Source organism: Elephantulus edwardii, unplaced genomic scaffold (genome assembly GCF_000299155.1).
Source record: "Elephantulus edwardii isolate Elephantulus edwardi_28Jun2011 unplaced genomic scaffold, EleEdw1.0 scaffold00032, whole genome shotgun sequence".
NCBI classification, from domain to species: domain Eukaryota; kingdom Metazoa; phylum Chordata; class Mammalia; order Macroscelidea; family Macroscelididae; genus Elephantulus; species Elephantulus edwardii.
Window position 1 is genome coordinate 6089951 of NW_006399782.1, and position 20553 is coordinate 6110503.

The 20553-nt window shown below is 41.2% G+C and overlaps 1 protein-coding gene across 2 annotated transcripts in view; it reads right to left on the minus strand.

Moving 5' to 3' along the window:
• Positions 1 to 19723, minus strand: part of KALRN (kalirin, RhoGEF kinase) — a 797511-nt gene extending 777788 nt beyond the window's left edge. For both annotated transcript variants that reach the window (XM_006884214.1, XM_006884215.1), the window contains exon 1: positions 19530 to 19723. In XM_006884214.1, coding sequence (XP_006884276.1) covers positions 19530 to 19596 — 67 coding nt within the window. In that variant the 5' untranslated portion in view covers positions 19597 to 19723. The remainder of the gene's footprint in view (positions 1 to 19529) is intronic.
• Between the last annotated feature and the right edge of the window lie 830 nt (positions 19724 to 20553).

Genomic DNA, 20553 nt, shown 5'->3' on the forward strand with positions numbered 1-20553 from the left:
AACTGCCAATCTACAAGAAATAGTCGCAAAGTTAAGATGTATTTTTGGAAACCAGGAAGTGTAAGAAAAGCAGAGGTTAATATGCTGTGCTTGCTCTAAGAAGGGACTCTAATAAAGTTTACTCTGAGTTAGGTCTTACCAAGTGAAGAGGATTTCACTCTCAAGGAAAATACAGCCTAGAAATAGATCAGTTCTCAAGCAACCGTGAAATATCGCTCCCTTTATAACCTAGCTCAAGGAACCTCAAATATTCTGCATCAGTTAAGAGGGAACTGGACATATTCCCAGATGGCTGCCAAAAGAAAATGAAAATTCTTGCCAGAGAAAGTTATTCTAGGCTTCAAAACATAATGATCAGGATCCAAACAAAGACAATATGATGCATCCTTGAAGTTTAAAAGTTTTTGCATGAAAAGGTGATCTGAAAAAGGAATTCTAGCACTGAAAAATACAGTAATTGAAATTATGAGGGGGGAATGAGGAGCTTTAAATGCATATTAAACAGAGTTTCAAAAAGAAAAAGAATTCGTAAATTGGAAGACAAATTGGAGGAAATCAGAAATATCAAAAAGATAAAATTACAGAAAACATGAGAAGATAATTAGAAATTACAGCATACAACTGATAATCAAAAATGAAAAAAAAGAACAAAGATAATGACTGAGAATTTCCCAAACTGATCAAGTATAATCTAAAAAGGCCCCAAAAGTCTAATTAATCAAGCAAATGAAAAAATAATCTGGTGGTGACATTGAAACTCTTATTCAACAGCCCCACTTTTTGACTCCTTGCTAAAAGAAATAAGAGGGAAGAGGAATATAAGGAAAGAAGAGAAGGAAAAGGAGACAAGGAAATATTTCTTGTTTAAGCTGTTATGAGTTTGTGTTTCTTTTCCTATAATAAAAGGTACCACTTTTGAGTTAGCAGTGATTATACCACCAGAGATCTGTGAGATCATATTTAGTGAGTACAAAAGACCATAATTTATTGAATGAGAAGCAGGAAGTTGTGCTGCTACCCCAAAGGCCTCTGGTGGTTTGATTCTGCTTGTGAAGATGGGCACTCTCCTTCCATTAAATTTGCAGACTCGGAAACTCAATAGAGAGTTGGCTATGAGTTGGTTCTGATTCAAACGCAATGAGCTTTCAGTTTGAGTTTCAGTACTGAGTCTCCTAGAGAAGACATCATTCTTGGGAAGAGAGAAAGACTCCCAAGGAGGTGAACTAACACAATGACCGCAGCAGTGGACTGAAGCACAGGAGAAACAGTGAGGACGGTGCAGGACAACCTGGCTTGTACACAGAGTTACTAGGAGTAGAGGAGATTTGATGGCATCAAACAACAAAAAATAACACTAACTGGCATGCACTGTATAGATTTCAACTTTGAGCAATGACACCCACAGCCTTATGCAACAGTATGTATCAGCCAGTACATAAGTAGTCTATTATGAATACAAATCACCCCAAAGTATCAGTAGCTTAACAGAAAAGACAATTATTTCTTAGGCAGGCTCAAATGCACCATGGTTCAGCACAGGCTTTACTCATCATTGTCTTTTCAAGGCCCCAAGCTGATGGAAGCTGTATCTCAACATATCTTCCATAAAACAACAGAGGGTGGGGGGAATGGAATGAGAATCAATCAAGATGCATGTTGGCATTTGCAACTTCTGCTGGGAAATGAAATGTGTTTCCTCATGTTTCATTAGCCAAAGAAAATCACCTCTAACTTCAACCTTACCATGGCTTAGCGGGAGTAGCTGGAAGTATTTTGTGGATGGCATTAACGATCACCAATGGTAGATGGTAGATACTAGTCTAATTCTGCAAATGAGAAAAGTGTGGCTCAGGGAAGAATGTTCTATTCTTTAGCTGAATGAATATATTAACTAATTAATACATCTTCCTGGGGGAGATATTATAAATATGACTATTTGCCTTTTGATGACAGTCACAGTGAGAACAGGGAATAGGGAATATGTGATTGATTACTAAGGAGCCAAGCAGGGTGTCCATCTCAATACCATCCTGGTATGTACCAGAATCAGCTCCTAGGGGCAAAGTATGGAATTAAGACCTCTTGGGGAAACATTCTAGTCTTCTTTACTCCATTTACCAGCTAGAGTCTTCTATCCAAGGAAACTGGTCAAAGGACAGTGTGCACATATGCAGTACAGGTTTCCACTATCTTATATATTCCAGGTGTTCAAGATGTGATGAAGGTAGGAGGAGGGTGAGTAGCCTACATAACCAGGATGGCCATGCCAAATTTCTAAACTTTGATCTCCACAAGTACAGAAAGCTTGTCAAGGCAAAAGAGACCCAAACTGAAGGAGCTCTCAATCCATCATTGCTTTGCTCTCTTACGTCCTCAAGACCTTCGCATGAGCTGGATTTTCCAGGTTGTAATGGACTGAATATCCCCCTCCCTCCTCCCACAAGTACAGAGGACACTGCTCACATTCCCCTTCCGAGCACCTTACATGCATAGATTTCTGTCTGTGCAGCTTCCTGGGTTGCCCATGCTGCCACGTGTGTGCTGCTTCTACCAGCCCAGTCTAGATTCTTGCAGACACAGCAGCATGTGTCAGAAAATCTCTCCCTGTGGCAAGCAAGGAGTATATATCACATTCTTATTTATTTATGTGTCAGTTTATGTCATCCCAGGGATGAGGTGGTGGTTGAAGGGGAAGAGGAGGGTCAGGGAAAGAAGACTGAAAGAGAAGCTATGGTGGGCCAGGGTTTCATAGAAGAAAAAAAAAGTTTCTCTAATTTCAACTTCTTTCCAACCACACTGCTGCTAGCTGAGCCCCCTGGGTGAAAGGTCTGTGTATTACCAGGGATGAAAGTTTGTAACCTTAATTATGTCTCACAGAATTTGGCTGGGTTCATCCTGAAACTTCCAGCATGGAAAAAAAAATGTGGTTTCCATTAGAGTGTCACTGAGGGACTTGTACTGGGGCTGGAATCATTAAAATGAAAACACTGATGAGTAAGCTATGGTGTTCTGTCTCTAAGACTTACGTCCTTCCTCTACTCCAAGCCCTGTACTTTATTTTCAGACAGGCTTAAAATAGTCCATAAAATATGGAGCTCGTTATCCCATCTAACAGATCTCATTTACCATGAATGTAGATTAAAAGCCCCAAGCCAATTCTTCCTTCTAGCCTGGGTTTATAAGGAAGATATTCCTCTGCCTTCACCCTGGGCTCAGTTCCTTAGAGTACAATTTTCCAATAGATCGGTAGAGCCAGGATGTGCCACTTCCAATTTCACTCAGCTTCTCTGCCATGAGGATAACAAGGAAGGATAGAGAAAGAAATACAATCCTGCTGGTGAGCCTTAGAAATTTTTCCTGGACTATTATAAAGATGAATCCAATCTAGAAACCCCTCAAACCAATCCACTTTCAGGTGTGCCCATTTTTCATATACATCAAGTACACTAGCTCTGCACTGAGTACACAATGAGCATATCAGGGTTGAAACCACAGGGGAAATATATAGGAGAAACGTCTCAACTTGGAGTTTTCTTGCTGACTTTCTATCTAGGTTCAGTTAGTAACTACCTGTATGATTTTTAGAAGTGAAACCATCCCTTTGAACTTAAGTTTCCTGAGCTGTGAAACAAGAGATGTCTTTAAACTTTTACTTTCTTCTTTTGCTGGAGACACAGCCGTGGAGGCAACAAAAACCTCTTCACTCACCACTGATCTGGATTGACCCATTATCATCTCCTGAGCCAGTAAATTAACTTTTTATCTGACATGCCCAGCTCTCTCCAGTTACACCGTTCCTCTGGATCTCTAGAGCATTTGAACTACCTTTTTCTCTCACCCTGAATGCCCTTTTCCTTTGCTCTATTACAAGTCCCAAAAGATCTAAATATCATCCACAAGGTCAATGTGCTTAAGCTCTCTCTCTGCAGAGTGAGTTTGTGCTGACTGCTTGCTGTATCATGCACAGGCGTCAATTTTCCACATAGGCTTTTAAAGGTAGATGGTGGGCTGCTGTGTACTGTTGAGTTGGAACCAAACAATATCTGACCCTCCAGTGGGTTTTCAGAGGCTGTTAATCCCATGGGAGGAGACTGCCCTCCCTTCTCCCTTAAAGCAGCTTGGTGGATTCAAACTGCATGCCTTTGGGATTGCAGCGCAGCTTCGTACCACCAGGGCACCTATGGTGGGTTAGGAAAACCCAATTAAAAGCCAACTCCCGCTTGCTCTGTAATGTTATGCAAAGTTGCCCTCACTTTGAATTGACTAAACTGAACTCAGTAGTTGCAACAAATTCATTCCAATCCCCTTCACTTGCTGCATTTTCAGCTTCTGAACCACTGGTGAGACTTCAAGTGTTGTTCTTACACTAAACCAGAAGGAAGTCAATTTCAATTTCTGGCGACCCTCCACTTCGTTTCCAAGGCTATAAATCTTAAGAGGAAGTGACTTTCTCCCTCGAAGCAGTGGGGGGTTCAGACTACCAACCTTTCAATTAGCATTCAACTTTTAACCACCAACATTTCTTTGCCTTGCAATAGAATAAAAACTGCACACACCTGCCCTCGCACTTGCCTACAAACTCTCAAAGACACAGTCAGGAACACATCTCCTTTGTAAGCCAGAAATTGTGTGTATGGAAGAAAAAAGGAGGAGAGACTGATTCCTTGATTGCACTGTGGTTACTCCACTCATTAAAGGCAGTTCCCTTTGAGCTGGGCCTGTAGAGATGTACTATATGATATATAATATCTAGATGGCTTTGCCTTTGTACGTTCTAGGTTAGGGCCCTCTGTTAGTGCCCTCAGTTAACTCATTTGCACAATGAGAATAACACTCCCTACATCACAAGGTGCCAGAAGATTTGCATAAACCGTATAAACTTATAAAGGGTCTCAGCTCATGGCATTGTCTGCTCTTTTGCTAAGAATGCCAAGGCCATCTGAACTGCGTTTCCTTGCTTTTCCTTTATTTTTTCTACTTAAAATAGCTTTCTAAGCACCCCCTTCTTCCTTTCCACAGAGGAAGAGTTCTCCCTCCTCCAGTCTACTACTCCCATCTGCACTCTTTCTGCAAACTATTTCTACCCCCTCCAGGTCAATGCTGTGCTTTTCAGCATTTATCACAGGCTGTTATTATAAATTCAACTGTTGCTTGACTTGTGTATTGTCTGCTTTGCTCCCTAGAATGTAAACTTCATGACATCTTCATGCCTTATTCATGCCATATCTCCAGCAAATAGCACAGCACCTGAACACTGTTGGTGTTCAATGAATATTTATTTAATGGATTCTTAAGTCCATCTATGCTCATCATTTCCAACCTTCTCTCTGGCCCTGTTCCCCTCCTCCAGCCTCAAATGCATTCAAGCCTCTCTTCTTTAACAAAACCATCACTTGACCCCAATGTCCTACCAACCACCAATCTATTTTCACCCAGCATTTTCTGCATATTTCTCAGATAAACAATATGTGCTTGCAGTTGCTTCATCGTCACCACCTCCTCCCACTGCAATCTGGTTTCTCCTCATGAACACTGCTGAAACAATGCTACATGCAGCCACCGATGAATGCCTTCTGTCACCAAACCCCTCCAGATTGCCCTCAACTCTCTGCAGATGGAAAGCATTGTCCCTCCTCTCCTACCCCAAATCTTTTGCATCCTAGTGAGATGGATTGATTCGGTGACTGGGGTAATCGGGATGGGTGTGTCTGAGGCAGTGCGGTTGGCACAGGACAGAGCAGGGTTTAGGACTGTTGTGCATAGGGTCGCTATGAGTCGAAAACGACTCGACGGCACATAACAATAACAACAACAACAATTCCTCCTATCCTTAGGAATACTCTTCCCATCTCTTACATACTCTCCCTCCATGTTCCCACTCCTTCCTTTCTTTTTTCCTTCCTTCCTTCCCTCCCTCCCTCCCTCCCTCCTTCCTTCCTTCCATGTGTTGTTGTCTAAGCTCAGTTTCATTCTCACTCTAGTCAGATGACTCAGAATCATGCATCTCCTACCCTAACTCCTCTCTAGAAATAAAGATACACTTCAAATGCTGTGAGTTCTGACTCCACAGCAATAAGAGAAAGACAAGCTTCTCTTCTGGTTGTGGGCACCTCTTTTATGCTTCTTTGAATTCCTGGGTCTACTGGCTGGTACCAGTATTGTTGTTTTTGTTCTTTTTTGGTGTTATGTCCCATCGAATCATAACCAGCTCATAGCTGACCTTCCAGAAGTTTCTCAGAGGCTGTGAAATTGCATGAAAAGGAGATTGCCCATCTTTCTTCCTTGCAGCAACTGCAGATTCAAATCATCTGCTTTTGGATTAGCAGTGCAATTCCTTGCCCACTAGGCTACCAGAGTTACTCACATAAACACTGCCCAAAACTCTTTAAATTGAACTTTAATTGGGAAATTTTAAAGTCATCTAAAATTCTATTGCTAAATTTTTTTCACCAATACACCAAATTCAATTCCCCTTTTCCAGACTTTTATCATTGCATTGTTGTTCCTAAGCATGTACGCTTCCACCTTGATTCTAAAAGAAATTCCTTTTACTCTTTCAGATGCTGTCCTGCACATGTGTCCCTTCTTTCTTCTCATACTTGCCATCTACTCACTGACATCTTATTTAACACTAGTCTCAGATCCTAACCTGTATGCTTCGAGATCCACTGTTAAAGAACTGAGAAATCTGCAGTGACTCCTTATTGCCTAGACAATACCATGCCAGGTCCTTCTCTTTACTCTCTCCTCGCAAGCATCTAGTCTTTGTAATAACACTGAACTTCAAGCTCTGCTTTCACTATCCAGTCCCTCCAGGCCTTGTTATGTCTCTGCTCTTGGATTTTGGACTACAGTGTCTAATTCTGCCTTATTCATCTAGCAAACTCCTACTCATCCTGCACCACCCAGATGTATTATCAGATCCTCCCAGAAAATATCTTTCTCCAACTTCTCTAAGAAGTTGACTATTCTGTCCTCTGTAGTTCTATGGAGAGCCAGGCAATTACACTTATTTTGTGGTAAAGTACTTTTTGTGTACTCTTTAGGTAATTCTGGTGGTGTAATATGTAGGAAAATGCAACAGTAACGCAATGACACTCTCTCTCTTCCCCCCCCCTCTCCTTTTTCTCTCTCTGTTTAAACATAACACCACAGGGAGAAGGAAGTGCAATCTCCTTCCATGTGATTTACAGCCTCAGAAACCCAGTGGAGAGTCAGCTTCGAGTCTGTTTCAACTTGACAGCAATGAGAAACAGAGAGAAAGGAAAGTCTTTCTTTCAGACAAGAGCATTTCTGTTATGCTTATTCAAATTCCTGAGTCTACTGTCTGATATTATAAATATATACTTTCCATATACTAGTAATCTTTAATTGAATACTACTGCCCTGATATAAGACCAAGTCTTTAACCGAATAGACAAGATTCTTCCCAGATTGGTCCCAACCTATCAGCATTAACACTTTTCTCACGAACAGTCCAGACAGCCTGGTTTAGTCATCATTTCCCAACTACACTTGGTATCCTCCAACTTCTATGCTTCTATTCACATGGTTCCCACTGCCTGGTGTCTCCCCTTGCCTGCTCCTCATAATCAAGTGCTACTTCACTCAATTTTCTATTTTTTTTATGCTACCTGACATTTTATTATTTACTATGTGGCTTGTTACTGTCTTAATTCAGTAGACTACATAGTTTCATGAAGATAAGAATACTGTTTTCTTCAGGACTACATTCTAAGAGCCTTGAGTGGAGGACAGCATGGACTAAGATCATAAGAGTTAGTTGTTGAATGGTCACTTCCCCTTTCACTCAGAGCCAAGCACTTCTCAACATTCTGTCTTATGAATTTATAACACTTAATCAGCAATTCAATATTCATTATTTTAATTTTTGTAGATATATCTTTGTAGTTATTATACTTGTTGTTGTTATGTGCCATCGAGTCATTTGCGACTCATAGCGACCCTATGTACAAGAGCCCTAAATGCCGTTCTATCCCATGCCAACCTTGCTGTCTAAAACACATTCATTCCCACCACTCCACTCACAGACTTGATCCATCTCATCGAGGGTCTTTCTCTCCTGCACCGTCCCTCCACTCTCCCAAACATGATGTCCCTCTCCAAGGATCAGCCCCACCTTGCAACATGCCCAAATATGTCAGACGAAGCTTCAGAATCCTTGACTCCAGGGAACATTCTGGCTTCACCCTCTCCAAGACAAACCTGTTTGTTCTAGCAGTCCATGGTATATTCAACACTCTTCTCTAGCACCACAACTCAAAGGCATCAATTCTCTTTCTATCATCCTTATTCACTGTCCAACTCACATATATGTACATCAAGCCCACAGAAAACTATGTAACACTAGACCTATAAGGAAACCACTTTGTAAGTCTTTCTTTTTTTTTTTTAACAAATGGGTGAACAGAGTGAGAAAGGTTATAACTGGTTCTTGGTCTTTGCGGAAGTTTACATAAATTTGAACTGCAAACTTCTTGAGGGAAAGTATCTTACTTCTCAACTCTAAACTCTCAGTGCTATGCTTGGGTCCTTTGTAAGTACTCTTACCACTAACAGTAACAACAACAGTACTTATTGCTTTGACAACTTGTCTGATAACATGATACCCCCTTCGACAAGGTGAAAAGCAAGCCTGACATTCGGATTAGGGATTCAGCTGGATTTCCAGCCACTCAGGGACATAACTGCTCCACTGCTTCTCAGTTCTCAGCAATTGTTGGACATGCTACAACAGAGCACGAGGTCCTGGGAAGCCATACCACATCGCGAGAATTACTGTTTTACTATTCTCGTGTCACATAACCTCCACCTCACTGGATAGAAACACCACACAAGGACCTCACAGAGCTGCTATCAGTGTCTTTCCCTCAGGACCTGGCCTAGATGCATCTTGTCTAGTGATTTCACGCCACAAACAAGACAGTCAAGTGATACACCCTAGTATCTACTGACAGAGGTGAGGCTGGACATCTCAGTTTAACAAACGCACACTGGGGAGAGAGAAGAATGGTAGTCTCCCAAGCTGTATGGCAGCAGAGATAGAAGAGAACTGATGCAAAATAAGGATCTTAATCCTGAATCTCCGTTTAGCAGCTCTGTGACTTTGGCAAAATACCTAACCTTTCTATGCCTGTTTTCCATCTGTAGAATAGGAACTTATATTAAGTGACTTTGGAGTCTTAAAAAAAGGATTCAAAGGGTTAAAATATTTGAAATTGTTACATCATTACAGCTCTCGTATTTTTCCTCCTTAACAATGCTATGATAATCAGTATATTCCCCTTGTTCCTTGGAAATCACAGACACTCTATCAGCCAAAATTGTTTACTAGGATTCCTAGTGGTAAGGAATTGCACAACCAACCCAGAGGCACTTGGTTTGAATCCATCTGCTGTTCCACAAGAGGCAATCCCCTTATGGTGCTATTTCCTGTCTCTGGAAACCAGCTGGAGGGTCAGCTATGGATCGGTTCCAACTCAATGGTACATGACAACACAACAACATAAGGATACAGGAAGCTCTGGTAACCTCATGGGTAAAGGGTTGCCTCAGCACCCAAAAGGCATGTGGTTGAAATCCACCAGCTGCTCCACAGAAGAAATATGGGCAATCTCTTCTCATGTGATTTACTGCCTCTGACAACTTACTAGAGGGTCAGCTATGAGGTTGGTCCAACTCGATGGCACATAACATACATTCAACATAACATTAGGATATAAGCTTGAACGACGTGTATATGTAAGATGACAAAGTGATGGTGGGGAGAAAAGGCTTGCCCTCAGGGAAGTTTCACTTCTAAAGGGGAGAAAAAAATCTCCACAAGAAATAAAGCTTAGGGCAAGCTGCAGAGTCCTGGAGGACAAGCACACACTTACAGAGGAGTACTTCTTTGTGCCAGGCTAGGTGCTGGTCTAATTACTTCATACATGTTGTCTCCTTCGATGCAGCCACTTGGATATGTCTTAGTGCTACACGCAGAACACATTCTGAATCACAGAACACTGGCCAGGCACCTAAGTGCCAGAAGTTCTCTAAACAGAACCTGTTATAACGATCCAGGGGAGCTTTGTCTGGTGGGACTGGAGGTTCAGAGTTTTGAAAAGGAAAGAGGGCACATTAGGAAACAATACAGAAAAATCTGAAGGTTTCTGTAAAGTCTCTAGTGTAGAGAAAACAGAGAATTGTTCTGTGATGGTGTTTATACAGTGCTCTCTATGTTCATACTGAAGTTGAAAATGTTTATTACACAAAAGGTCTGGTCCTTGAGGGAAGTGATTTTGCGCCAAAAGTAAATTTGAATAACTATTATAGATGATAGATAGACAGATAGACTTGCAATTTAAGAATATAAAGTATCTTCTTTATAGTGTTGTTGTTGAGTATTGATGAGATGGAACCAACTCATAGCTGACCCTCTAGAAGATTTTCAGAGGCAGTTAGTCACATGGTAGTAAACTGCCCATCCTTCTCCTGAAGAGCAGCTGGCAAATTTGAACCACATGCCTTTGGATTGACTGTGCGATTCCTTACCCCTAGTCAACCAGGATAGTGTAGGATAGGGTAAGGGTTAGATCTACTGTTCACAGAATTGCTGTGAGTCATAGAGAGAACTCTGTTGGCCTAATGGATAGAAAATTATGCTACCAAGCCAAAGGTGGGTGATTTTAATCGGCAGCCCTCAGACATGGTTTTAATTACTTTTGGTCAAACATTCTTCTAAGTGGTATAGCACCGGTCTGTCTGTTTGCTGTACAGAGATAACTCATGGTGGCTGTGATGCTAAGCACTGTGACACTGATGTGTCAAATGAGATAATGGCTACCCATGGTGGACAGTGTTTGGTGGAGCTTCCCAATTAAAACAAGCTTGGAAGCAGGAGTGGCATCACGACCGAAATAGCTTGCCTCTGAAACTCTACAAACTTTGAGAAATGATGAAAGTTATACAAGTGTTCAGGTCTTTCGTTCATAGGGTCCCTATGAGTCATCTACAACTCAACGGCACTTAACAACAACAGGAAAGTAGAAATCCCTCTTCTTTATGTACTAGATGAATATTCAACTCAAACTGGAAGATTACTACAGCCTAAACCCTAATTTGAAAACTTCAGAACAGGAGAATCGCATGACACACTTTTCACAAATGGGCTGTGTGTTTTTTCTTCCTTTTTCCCACTGATGACAGGAAAGAAGAAACAAGTCATTTAGGCTGGCACAGAAAAGCAGCACAGGATGCTGGGGCCATCAGCTCTTACTGGGCATGCATATGCAATAGTTAGGACAACCCATAAAAAGAGGACAACACAAAGTCCAGGGTAAGTTAGGGTCTGCAAAGCAGATGACAAGCAGATGGTTCTACAGAAAGGCAATCAAGACTGACCCAGTCAGGAGACAGAGCTAGGCAGAGAAGAGAGCAGCAAAAAAGGTAAAGACAGAGCATCTGGCAGAGATGGAGAACTACAGGCCAAGAAGGGCTGCAAAGCGGCTGCAGGCATGGTAACGACAAAAGGAGGGACACACCACAGCCAGGTCACCCTGATACTCAGGTCATGGAGTCCAGTTGCCTCGTGACCACATACCTGGGCAGAATCTAGGTTTGAATTAAAATGCTTGAAAGATGTGAAGGTTTGTCAGGGAGAGGTAAGCTTCAGGGAAAACACAAACAAATCCATGACCAAAATAAAGCCCAACACCAAGAAAGCTTGAGGATAGGTAGTTCGTCTCCCTACTGTCTTAAAGAGAGTAGGAGATACCACCCTCCCCCCAATTGAGCAGAATATCGATAGTACTGACATATCATAGTTCTACTAAGCAAGGAAGAAAGACATTTAACATCTCCAATGACAAACAACCCAAACCTATCCTCAAAGGCCTAAGTATCCAGAACCTGTTGTCCACTGTCATCAAGTCAATTATGACTCATTGTAACTCTGAACTCAAATAAGGCCGAGGCCAGGCAACCTCCTGAGTGATGGCATCAACAGAGTTGGTAGCACTCAGTGTAATCACTCATGCTGTCACCCTACAGATTATCTTCCATACCAAATCATACAGAATCCTTAGTACTCTTTATCAATGTCACTCATGTTGATAAATCATCATAAATTGCTTAAATGTAGTATTTCTCAGATTAGATTAACAAAAAAACTGTTTCACAAAATCTTCTTTCATTGAATTGCTGTTGTTGCTGTGTGCTATCAAGTCAGAAGTGACTCAAAGCTGATACTCCAGCAGTTTTAAAAGCTGTAAATCACACAGAGACTGTCTCTCTTTCTCCTATGGAACTGCTAGTGGATTTGAACCACTTGCCTTTGGGTTGGCAGCACATACTACTAGCTAACAGGAAGACTTTTTAAGCCTTTTTTTCCTTTTTCTTTCACTACAATTTCATTTTCAAATGACTTATGGATATAGAGTCACAAATCCTATTTGCCACAATATTGTATCTAAAACACCAGAAAATTGGACAAAATCAGCAACTATTATTATAAACACCGTCAATGACAAAACAGTCATGTGAGCTTATAGTCCATGCTGAAGAAAGCACATAAGTCAACACATCACTGCCAACTGGGTAACAATGGCAGTTCTGACTAGAATACATACAAAGTTTTAAAAATAAATTAGCATTGTTTTTCAAATGAATAAATAGAGAAGCTCTGGTATATTCACACAATGGAATACTATGCAGCATTGAAAAACAAGGAACTCATGAAATACATATGCTGAGTGAAAAAGCTCAGTCACAAAAGGACAAATATTGCATAGGGCCACAGTTGTAAAACAGGACTGACATCAGGGTTGAGGGAAGACAGAAAAGGAGGGGAGGAATGATGTATATTGCATTGAAACAGATGAGGGAGAGATCTGTTTAAAAGGGATATATGATTGGGTATTATTGTCATGAAAGGAGTCCAGAGTGAAGGCTGCATAGTGGAGTGAACCTGGGGAGAGGGATACAATGAAACAGTTTTTCTTTTCAAGGAGTAGAGTGTTTTGGGGGGAGGGGGTGGGCAGGGAGAAAAGTAAAACAATGAATGACTGGAAACCCTAAGTCTCTGTAAATTTTCATTAAAAGTGATTAAAAAATCAGCAAAAAAAATTTAGCATTGTTTCAGCCTTGAAGACAAAATGATACCCATAAATTGGGTATACAAAAGGTGGTTTTGTTGTTAGAACTAACCACAGGGATATGTTTATTTAAAAAGAATAAATTTCTGCTGAAACAAAGTTTACAGGGAAGAAAATCTGATCTCACATCCTCTAACAGGGTCATCCACCAAATCCACACCCACCTATTAACACCACTGCTCCTGAGAAAAACATCAACATTTCTCCTGAGGTTGGAAGAAAAGTCAAAGGTTAGGTAGATAGTGATAGAATACGGTTGTACCAGAAGTTTCTCAAGAAAGTTGCATAAATTTTTCACAAAAGAAGTTCTTTTAAAAATGTGTTCTTTAAAGACTGCAAACGTGTTTACTATTCTCACATACCCACCCACTGCTGTCAAGTCAATTCCTACTCAAATCCTAGCCGCCCTACATCAGGTTTCTAAGACGTGTAAATCTTTACAGGACCCTGCCCATCCTTCTCTGTGAAACAGCTTGAGTGTGATTTGCTAATATTCTGGCCAGCAGGCAACAGGTTACAACTACCCCACCAGAGAGCTCCTTCCATATTGTAACTGACACTTTCATTTATTTTGTTATTTTTCACAAACATAATTTTTCAAATAATCTTTTTACTAGTTTTTTAAATTCCTCTTCAGTCATGCACATAAACTTTGTTTTATAAAACTACAACTGACTGATTTATTACAATCTGCTCTAATCCTTGCTGGACCCTCCTTTTCTCTTCATCCTCCTTGACCCATCTGCTAATCTCTGCTTCCCAATCCCTCCCCCAATGCCAACCCTTCCTGATTATTTCTGTGTGTGAACTTTTCCCATAGTTCCCCCCTCAATCACTTCGCATATCCTGTTTCTGATTGTTTGATACACACAACGTCTGATCACCCATTCATTCCATCTTCTCTTCACCAATTCCAAAAGAGTGTGCATTGTCTATCTGTTCATTTCCTGTTCTCCCCCACCCGTGTAACCATTCTATTCATAACAGTGCCCTTATACAACATGTCCTTCAGTGACTTATTTCATTCAGCATAATGCCTTCTAGATTCACCCATGTTGTGTAGTGTTTCATGAGTTCTTCATTGGTTTTCAAAGTCATACAATACTCCATTGCACAACGTACCACAGTTTCTCTACCTATTCATGTTATGGGCACTTGGACTGCTTAAATCTCTTTGCTATTGTGAATAAGGCTGCGATAAACATAACTACGCATTTATTGGTTTGTGTTGTGGCTTTAATTTATTTTTTGTTGTTGTTATTTATTCTTTTAATTGGTTGGCATAAAATCACTCATGTACATTGTGTTTCATTCATATACATTATATTTTATATAATTAATTAGTGTTGATCTATGTTTACTACCATATCATCTTTTCAAGTCTCCATTGAATCCTTCCTATTCCTTCACCCTCTCCCACTCCACCTTAGCCTCTACTAACCTATTGATTTTTCTCCTTCCCCTTTTAATGTTCCCCTTCTCCCACTCCCCTTCCCCTTTAATGATGTTGTGCAGTATGTGTCCTTATGTGACTGAGTTGTTTCACTTAGTATCATTCTAGATTCTTTCATGTTTTATAGCATTTTATTAAACAGTTGTTCCTTGCGAGCTCTGGTGGCCTAGTGGCAAGAAGCTGCACTGCAATCCCAGAGGTGCATGGTTCAAATCCACAAGATGCTCTGCTAAAGAAGGAGGGACAATCTCCTCCTGTACCAGTCAGATCCGGTTTGATGGTACACACATAAAAAATAATAAAAAATTTTTTAAAAATAGTAGTTCCTTAGTATTGCATATGTTCATATCAGTGTTATTCACAATAGCAAGAAAATGGAAACTGCCTAAATTCCCATCAACAAATGAGTGAACTGAGAATTGTGGTACATTCACCCAATGGAATACTATGTGGCACAAATGTCATTTTTATCCTTATTCTCTAACAAAACACACTCCTGAACCCAACAGAATCACCCAAAGAGCTCCTAACACTAATATTCAGTTCCCTTTCCAGAGATTTGGTCTTAACTGCTTTGAACAAGGGCTGGTTGGAGGAGATGACAGGACAGTGGTACTTCCTCAGAGCTCCCCAAGTGGTTCTAAAGTGCACGCAAGGTTGTGGTCCTACTGATTTCCGGTCAATAATCCAAAACATTTTCTGGTACTTACAGGAATATGCATGCAGCACCCAAGAGGAAATTATCAGCCTCTACAAGACTGACATGACAGCAACTAACAAGACATATGTTGTAAACTCAATGTATCATTGAAGTTTTAGGCATCAGTCACTGTTATATTGCTATCAGCATTTTCACTATATCTATATACTTTCTGTTGCCCCTTGGAGGTAAGAACTTTGAAACTCAATCTCACATATCTCACATATTTTGTGCATGTTGCCAGGAGGAACCAGTTCTTGGAGAAGGACATCATGCTTGGAAGACTAGAGGGTCAGAGCAGAAGAGGAAGACCCTGGATTAGCTGGATTGACACAGTCACTGTGGCAATAGGGTCAGGTGTGTCAAGGACAGTGAGATTGGCTCAGGATAGGACAGGGCTCAAAGCTATTGTGCATAGGGTATCTCGCTACGAGTGACAGGCAACTTCACAATACATAACAACAATAACAACTACATACTTCCTATATTGTTATTTTATTGACACTGTTAAGCTGTAACCATATATGGAAGCTAAAGTGTCATCTATAAATCTCTTCATCTACTGCCAGTGGTGGACAGCATCACACTTTGGGAAATACTAATAGATGTTCTGTAAATGAAAAGCTTCAGTCCTTCACTCTTCTCCTTCACTGTCATTGTTAAGTGTCATTGAGAGGAGTAGAACTCATAGCGACCCTGTAATCAGCTGACCTGAACCTTGCCCTATCCTGTGCCATCTCATCATCTCGGACACCCTACAGTTCCTAAAATTACATGTGAGCAAAGGACTGTGTACCTCCACATCATTTTCCAGAGCCTCATGTCTACATCAAAACTCAACAATAGAAGGCAACACTGTGTCTCTTCTGTACATTTTTTATCTGCATGTTCTGCCAATGGGAAGTCCCCACCATTGGGACCATCCCCTTAATCACTACCTGTGATCACAGGCCCAGGACACAATCAGCAGAGTGGGGGGAAAAGCCTACTAACAAACACCAAAAAGGCAGTATGTTATTAATTGAAAGAAATTGTCAAAATAATGATATTTATACAAGCTAGTAATTAATTATAAAAGTTCTTATATATATTTAAGCACAGTACTAAATAATTAATCCTTTCTCTTTAAAAAAAATCAACAACAACAACAACAAAAAAACCCTTTACCCTTAAATGAACATCTGCGAGGGAGGTAAAAGAGTAATACGTAATCACCAAGCAAACACTTTCATTCACTTTTAAAGTTTATTTCCACTCCATGGTGTCTTCTAATGGTTCCTCCCTTTTCCGAGGTGTGTCAAATCACAGATTCACTTCTCCTCCAGTCACAGCCAAGAGAATGACTCAGACTGGCACACAGCTTGTTGCATATTTCCATTTCCTGGACTAAACTCATCATTTCCCACTTCTCCTCATTTCTTATTCCCTCTTCACTTTCTTGAGAACTGTTGGTTGGAAAATGACATGAGGCACAACAATAACGACGGAAAAAAATAAATCCTAAAACAGATGAAGGGGGGCTAAATTCCCTTCCATTAAAAAAAGATCTAAGAGTATTTCCTTCACTGCCTAAAAGGACAAGTTCTCATTTAGTTATTCATTCAACAAATAATTGAGTACCTCCCATAAGCTAGCTCAGCCTAGCATGTCACTTTAAAGTATGTAATTTTCTATGCAACGTTAACTAGAAAGAAGCTGTTATAGCCAAAATTTCTGCTTGAATATGGATGGAGGTATGTACTAACATAATGTTCTTGTTAACCAGAACTGGGCAATATAATCAACACCCAACACCTTTGAAATAAGGGACCCTATGCTGTCAAGGAGCTATTAGCCTAAAGCACTACATTAATAAAAACTCTAGAGATACCTCATGACAGATGATAAGCCTTCCAATTACAGCCGAGTATATGAAATATAAATGGAGGAGAGTGATGGGACATAGATAGGGGCCAGTTCTGGCAATCAACATTATTATTGAGGAGGACAAGCTAGCTGATCAATCCACAAGTTCGGTAACTTGGTATGATGGTTAAGGTTGTGAGAACCTAGTCAAAGACACCCAACATCTCCAAAAATCGCTAGCACTGCTACATGCCCTAATATTATGTTTCCTCAAAATGCATGATGCAACTGTTATTATCAATAGTCCCATTCTTCATATTAACAAACTGAGGCTCAATCTGAAGTCAAACTAATTTTTCAAGGCTACTTAAGAAAGTGATGAAGCTGAACTAAAACTCAAGTTTTAGGCAACTAAGGCATTCTGCATGTAAGTATTTTCTTTTTAAAAAAAAAATTGTTATTCTAATTAATACAATAACTTCTCATTTCTTGAAGTAGCATCATCATATGTACTGCATCAGTTAGAATCCTGTTTTAATTCACATAAGCATAAATCTTCTCTAAGCATCTCTAACAATTCTTAATTAGACTCTTCTTAGCTCGTGGTCATTACATACCACCTGTTCCTTTCTTTCCCAGGCTGTCTGGAGGACACTGAGTACTAACTAACTTGATAATGAAAAATAATATTTAATAGGACACTCTTCATTCATGTCAAATACTGGGAAAAGTAATTTTGATTTGCAGTTTTATCACATAACCCCCACAGCAACTCTATGAGGGTTGCTATTATCCCATCGTCATCCTTTATCATAAAGGAAGGAGGCACCGAGAGGTTGAAAAACTTGCCTGAAGTCACACAGATAAACTGGAAACCCTCTCCTCACAATCGACCAGCCTCTCATCTCCACCAGGACAAAGTTCTGTATCCCTTCTTAATAGTCTCATCATATCTCAACTCTGGGCTCCCACCAGCCTGTTTCTCAGTGCTAGAGAGAGACTGCCTTCTGTGTGCTGATTTGGTTTCCTCCATCTTTGATTTCTTCCTGATAAGGACCTGCAATGAGATGAGCTCACTGCAGTTCTCTGCATCTACCTGGTACTGACCTCCTAGCACACCTGAGACTGAGCCGAGGGAGATGAACACTCTGTGGAGTGTGTGTCACGGCTTCCCTGGGACCAGTTTTTCCCTCAGAGGCTTTCTCTCATTCCTGCCAGAACTTCTTAAAGGAGCCAAAGCTTTCAAAATAACATATAGCATTTTTTAAAAAATCCATTCTTAAACAAAGTCAACAGTAGTTTTTCCTTCAAATGGAGTATCTGAATTTGTTTCAGAAAAACTGGAGATTTTACTTTACTGGCTGAGAGTATAATGTGGGTTGATCAGAATCACCTAAGGAATAAAATTGGCTTCTACCTCCTTTATCCACAAAGGCCTGCAGCACACAAATTCTATCCTAGCTCTACAGAGGACACCCAGGGAGAGGTGTTCACAGGACAGGTGCAATTGCTCCTGACTCTGAGAGACATGGGGGGAGGGGACATGAATGGTCACTAAGAACCCACCAAGAGCCCCGGTAGGGCAGAGGTTAACACACCTGACTTCTAACCTCAACACTGGTATGTTTTAAAAAAAATCCCAGACATCACAGCCCAAACCCAGCAGCTTTTCTGTGGGACAAAGAGGAGCAGGCAGCTTCTTGGAAACCCTATGAAACAGTTTTACTCTCTTACAAGGTTTCTATGAGTTTAAAAGGATCCAGTGGCAGTGGGCTTAGTCTGGTTTGGGAGATTTTTTTTAAAGAACCTATTATGAATTACACATGCATTAAAGAGTAATTCCACAATCCTGGCAATGCCCACTCTTGCTTTGCCCATTTTACAGATTACATGATCAGAAAAGTCCCATCATCCATATAAGCCACAGAGCTGGGAAGTGGCAGAGCTGAGATCTGAGCCGGTGTCTGTTTGTCCCCAGCCTCTGGCTGCAGGGACGGTACTCCTTCCTATTCTGCTTCTCTGAGTATTCACTTGATCAAGAGCTCTTGCAAAACAGGCTTTCCCTTGTCCTTCACTACTGTACTGAACTGGATGAAAAAAACAAGCAAGAAATGATATCCCGTTTGCTATGCAGATGCTCCCCAAATGGCCCTGTGCTCTCAATCCAACAGCCTGGCTTTACTTTCCATCTGCTTGCTAATTGACTCTGTTTTATTCCCTCTTCTTTTTCTTCTTACTCCCCACACTCCTCTCTGCTATCTTTCTCTCTGAGTCTGTGTGTGCATTCTATGAGTATAAATATACACTCACACACACATACATATATATACACACATACACATATCTCTCTCTCTCTCTCTCTCCTTTTCAGGGATACCTCGATCCAGCAGCCGGAGCAAGCGGAGATACCAGAGATACCACTGATCCCAGAAGCGGTCCGTCATCCCACCCTGAACTCATCCTTCACAGCCAGTCCCCTCAGCAGAGCCTCATCCCACCACCGCAGACTTGGGGAGGCCAGATCCACTTGACGCTGGGCTCACACGCAGCCTGCTCTAAGCAAATGCCTGCCTGCGAAGACAGCCACCAGTCCTCCCACACAGAGGCTGACTGTGTCGGGAGCCCGTTTCACAGCAACAAAGGAACAAATGCAGAACAACGCCTTGTGCAGACCGAGCCTGCATGGACCCCAAGCGGAGGTCAGAGATACGAGGGAGGTGGGGAAGGTGAGGAGGGCTTTCGCAGAGAGGTGAGGTTTAGGGTAGTCTTGAGAGGGAAATCCACAGTTAAAGCCATATCTTGACTTTCATTCCAGAATTTCCTGCTATCCTCTCTTCTCCTGCCTCTCATGGCAGAGGCCAGAGGATGAGGAGAATGGGGAGGTAGGGGCTCAGGTATCCTCAACCTCAGAGCACCACAGAAGACCCACAGCTCTGCTGCCTGCTCTGTGAGGGCATCAGCAGCCTTTCCTCAAGACTGCTGGACCCAAGTGACCAGTAAAAGGCCACAGACCATTTTTAAAAAATTCCTTTTCATGAACCTTCTGTTATAGTAGGAACTCTGGTGACCTAGTGGGTAAGGAGTTGTGCTGCCAACTCAAAGGTGTGGATGACCAACTGCTCCTCAAGAGGAAGACAGACCATCTCTTCTCACTCAGTTAATTCACGGCCTCTGAAAACCTGCTGGAGGCTCGGCTACGAGTCAGTTCCCACTCAGTGGCAACGAGTAACAGTAACTGTTCTAATGAGAGGAGCACACATTCTTGAGTCAGACAGTTATAGGTTCAAATCTTTCATGTACTGCTTAAGCAAACTGAGGCACGAGGTGGGCAAGGAGAAAAGTGCAACAATAAATGAATGGAAATCCAAAGCCTCTAAACTTTCATTAAAATTAATAATAAT